We start from the raw sequence: 4,998 nt of genomic DNA, 5'->3' as shown, positions 1-4,998 counted from the left end.
CTGGTGGCGATAAGCATTGGTATGGTGATAAAAATAGCTATATCAGTAACCAGCATTAAAATTGAGCCGATACTTACAAGTACAAATAATCATGAATACAGATACAGAATCCAGATTTATAAAAAGATCCAGATCCAGATCCAGATTTGGTATGGTGATAAAAATAGCTATATTAGTAACCAGCATTAAATTCATACCGATACTTACAAGTACAAATAATCATGAATACAGAATTACAGATACAGAATCCAGATTTATAAAAATACCACGTTTTATTAGATATATGGACCAAAAAAGCAATGTCTGAGTCATTTCTCGGCGTCAACTGTCACTTTTTGGACGCAAAGGACAACGTGACACATCCCTTCACACTTGCCTGCCGATCTTTTCCGAGTCCACATACCGCGGAGAATGTATACGCTATGGTAAAGAAGATTCTCGACGAATGGGGTATACCGGCAAAGCGGGTGCTCGTAATATTTACAGACAATGGGTCGAATATGGTTTGCGCCTTTAAGTATTTCGAAACAGTCCAGTTAATAATCCGAGATGAGGAGCTGCATCCGTTCGGTGGAACGCAACCGTACGAAGAAATATACCTGTTGGAAACCAGCAGTCCGTTGGATCAAAATCTGATTGACCAAGAAATCAGCGAGTTTGTCAACTTCGAAGAAACCACTACGCGGCTCTTTGCAGACTACAAACGGCTTGGGTGCTTTGTTCACACACATCAGCTAGTGGTATGTGTTTCTGAAAAGTTTGAATGGATACAAGGCGTTATGAAAAAGATTCGTCAAATTGTTTCGGCGTTTAACAAATCGGCAACAGTTACGGCGGAACTTATTGCGTTGGCACACAAGAAGTTGATTGCGGACGTTTCAACTCGCTGGAACTCTATGCTGATTATGGTAAAACGTTTTCTGGAGGTGAAGGAGCATGTACAGACACTAACGCTGAAGCACCCAAGAATTCCCGTACTGGACGCTGGTGAATGGAAGGTTTTAGAAGGCGTAAAAATTCTTCTGTAGAAATTCGAAGTGGTAAGAAGATCAAGATAAAATGTTAGGCATGGCAGATTAATAACACAGGTAACTAATTACTGCTTCGTTTAAAACTAATACTTAATTTCTTAAATCAGTTTCTCCAGTGGTCAATTAATTTTATTTATTAAATATAAGTACGAGTACGTGCCAAGTAGACGTAATTTTAATTTACTTGATTTATACTATGCAGAAAAGGTAAACCAAATAGCTAATTATCTATACATAATTACTTAAATGCCGCTCTTTTTTGTCGATTACTGTTAAGATGAGTTCGGAACATACTGCAACACTGCATATGGTTGTGCCTTATGTGAAAGAGATACTATATCATCTCGAACAACAGGTCGCCCTGGATGTGGCGTCGAGCTGGACAGTTTCGGCAAGGTGGATTGTTAACGCACCTATTCACCTTGGTTTCGGTATTGAAGAAACTTTTGCATCTGTTGTTGTGACTATGCAAGAAGAAGTAAAGAAAAGATTTGGCTCCGTTCTGGACGTCACAACTGCCAATAACGAGCCACTGTACATCACCGCGACGTTTTTACAAGGTTTTTTTAAGAACTACCTATCCGCCAGTGAAGTCAGTGTGGCTAAAAGTGAGCTGATTCGTATATTCCTTATGCGCCGACAAGCGGTAGCTGGAGCAGAAATCCCGCCGGAACTAACATTAGCATAGTTTTGCAACCTTACGAGAATAGTATATGATTACTGTAGTGTATGTAGTTCTCGTACAAAGATTGTACGAGTATCTCGTGAAATGGATAATGGCCTATGGCTAATGTGCCGTAGCAACGGTATTGTTGTTGTCCGTTATTGTTGCCATGTCTAGTGTTTAGTTGGTTGTTTGCTGCTGTCCCGAACGGACATAATAAAAGATTATGCCGTTCGTTCAATACATGACAATTGGGAATTTTCGAAACCGGCTTATGTTTAAACACAAACACAAGTTCAAGTTGCAGCTTGAACTGAAAGTTGAATTGTGGTTTGAACTTGTGCAAATATCACTTTTCGGAAATGACACCGTACACGTACATGTACATGTTTAAAAAAACTACACAACGCAAAACAAACATAAACAAACAGGAGCGGAAAGATCTTTTAGTTCCAGCTCTGCTGAATTCGCTTCGCGATGTTTCTGAATTTATCTTCACTATTACTGCTCCGTCACCGGAAAGTAATTTCCGATAAAACGTTTATTTTACTGTATGTGGCCAAGAGATGCCGGGAGCGTGAATTACGATTGATGGAGATGCAGGATGACTGGGAAATAGAGAGCCAGTTCAACCTCGAAAATTTTACTGAATTCGAATGCTTTCGATTTTTTCGATTCAGAAAGGCTGATCTCAACAGATTAGCGACAGCGCTACGCATCCCTAATGTTCTGCAGACGCCATCAGGAGACAAGGTCAGCGGGATTGAAGGACTTTGTATCCTGCTCCGCCGTCTTTCGTATCCAAACCGCTGGATTGATTTGCGTCGGATATTTGGCCGCTCTGTCGCCAATTTGTGCAGAATTTTTTATATGGTGCTGGACCAAATCGATCGATCGTTTCGTTGGCTACTGGAATCTTGGGATCAACAGTGGTTATTAGAAGAATCAATGGATGAGTTTGTTGATGCCATATCGAATAAAGGAGGAACCACGCCTGGATGTTTTGCTTTTATAGACGGCACTGCACGGCCGATTTGTCGCCCGAAGCTGTTTCAGCGCGCTTGTTTTAGTGGTCACAAAAGATACCACTGTCTAAAGTGGCAGTCGATTGTGACACCAAATGGTAAGCGACCGGCGTTCGGCTTACAAAGCCTTATGCAAATAAAAATGAAAAACTATCCATCGCTAAAAATCGCTTTCTATATTCTTTTTAGGTTTAATCTGCAATCTTTATGGTGGCGTCCGTGGGAGCATGCATGACGCCAGAATGCTTCGGGAGAGCAAATTAATCAACCGGCTACGGAATAAGTTTAATGCTTTCGTATCCGATGATTTCTGCATGTACGGCGACAGTGGATACGGAAAAACAGATTTTTTGGAAACGCCATACTCAAAAGCTCAGTGCTTAGCAGATATTCAAAAAGAAATTGACAATCTAGCAATGTCTGCCGTGCGGATCGCTGTGGAATGGAACTTTAAGGATATCGCAAATAACTGGGCATTTGTTGATTTTAAAAAACGGATGCGTTTGTTTCAAATTCCTGTCAACAAAATTTATCGTGTTGCTGTTATTTTGACTAATTGTAAGACTTGCTTAAAACCAAATCAGACCAGCCTGTATTTTAATGTACAACCGCCGATGTTGGAAAACTATTTGCAGCTGCAATAAAAATAGCCGTATTTTATTTACTATTTCTTCATGCAAGCTAACATAGCTTCCCATTTACGTTCTTCTGCAGCAATTCGCAATCGATCATTTTCTAATGCTTTCAGATCGACCTCTTTTTTCACCTGCAGTTCCATTTCTTTTAACTGTTTTTGCATCTGTAGTTCTTTATCCTTCATTTCTTTCTGCGCCTCGATTTCTTTTTCATTGTCAATTTCCATCTTGCGGATGCGCGCGGAACTCTCCAACTCCATTTCACGGATGCGCTGCGTCTTCGCTGATTCTTGGGAAATGAGGGATACCACCGTCTCTGCTTCGCTAAGTTTAGGGCTGGTCTTCCTTTTCTGCAGGCGAGTAGGAATCTTTCTGCCGTTGTCGTCATCTTCACGTTGCCCATTAGCTACAAAAACTTGTAATATTAATGCTAGCCTGTACAAGTAATATTTATTAACAAACACTACCACAGCTAAGTACCTTCACAACAAACCCTAAAAAACAAAATTTGACAAAATCTTAAAATTCACTTATCATTTCTGTTGAGCTTACCGTTATTTAATTCAGCAGGATCCATGGCACCCATAGCCACCAACTCTTCGTCCGTCACTTCAACTTGCTCAACTATGCCGACTTCTCCCGCAGCTTCGACAGCCTTGTTCGCTTCTTCCAGCTCAGTATCGCGCTTAGCCTGCTCTTGCTTCTTGAGGGCTGCTCGAGATTTACGCTGGGTTTCCCAGTCTAGTGCTGCTGCACTGATGTTGGTGAGGAGCTTTTCGATGTCTCCATATTGCTCTTCAGTTCCACTTTTAACAACATTCCGTACGTCTTCGCTGCGAAACGCTTTAACCAAAATCTCCACGCGGTTTTTACACGCAACGCCATCGAGCAGATTATCAGGACCAAACATCTGTAAAGGCAGACTACTATTGCTATGACACATACGTATAGCTGTACGCTCACTGCAACCTCGTACACTGCGTATTAGATACCATGATATGTAACACAATTTTAATTCTCCTTCTTCAAAAAGGAAAAAGTAACGCGAAACTAACAAACAAACCTGATCGGGGATTTTATTCAGGTTCTCTGCGACGGTCTTCCAAGCTTGTTCTTTGTTCCTTGCAAAATACGGGCTGATCGTGTTCACCTCATCCAGCAATAAAAGATCGTGTTTGGCCTTAAAACGCCTTTGTGGTGCCATGATAAGGAACGAATAAATCAAAAAAAGGAGAAAGCGAACAGTTTTTCTTTATCACATGGAAGGTAGAAGTAAAAATGTAAAATACACAAAAACTAGTGCTGTAACATAGCGCTAGCAAATATTCTGCATTTCGGAGCGAAGCTGCCGAAGCATTGTGATTTGTGATGCAAGCCTGCGCCACCAGGCGGTTGTCTTGCATTTGGCGGCAACAAAACTTTGAATTTGGTCCCGTCCGAAACGGTTTTTATCTAGTAAACCACCGAGAACTAAACTTGAACTCAAGCAAAATAATTGTAGATGAATAGTTGAACTAATTATAATTTGCATAACTACAAGTTCTTGGACGAACCGTTGATAAACTACAACGTGTCAAAAAGTACTCAAGTTTAAGGGCCTTTCAACTTGAACTGAAGTTTGAAAAACGCCATGTATACAAGTT

General features: G+C 40.8%; 1 protein-coding gene across 1 annotated transcript; it reads right to left on the bottom strand.

Moving 5' to 3' along the window:
• Positions 1-3,384: 3,384 nt before the first annotated feature.
• On the bottom strand, positions 3,385-4,559 carry LOC129587240 (uncharacterized). The gene is made up of 3 exons (XM_055480880.1): positions 4,419-4,559; positions 3,908-4,265; positions 3,385-3,761 (listed from the first exon to the last, which is right to left on the bottom strand). Exons 1-3 carry the CDS (start codon positions 4,557-4,559, stop codon positions 3,385-3,387), a joined length of 876 nt encoding a protein of 291 aa, XP_055336855.1.
• Positions 4,560-4,998: the final 439 nt, after the last annotated feature.

Source organism: Paramacrobiotus metropolitanus, unplaced genomic scaffold (assembly GCF_019649055.1).
Source record: "Paramacrobiotus metropolitanus isolate TYO unplaced genomic scaffold, Prichtersi_v1.0 Parri_scaffold0000024, whole genome shotgun sequence".
NCBI classification, from domain to species: domain Eukaryota; kingdom Metazoa; phylum Tardigrada; class Eutardigrada; order Parachela; family Macrobiotidae; genus Paramacrobiotus; species Paramacrobiotus metropolitanus.
Note: the sequence above shows the minus strand (reverse complement) of the source record. Positions and strands in the feature narration are given on the sequence as shown.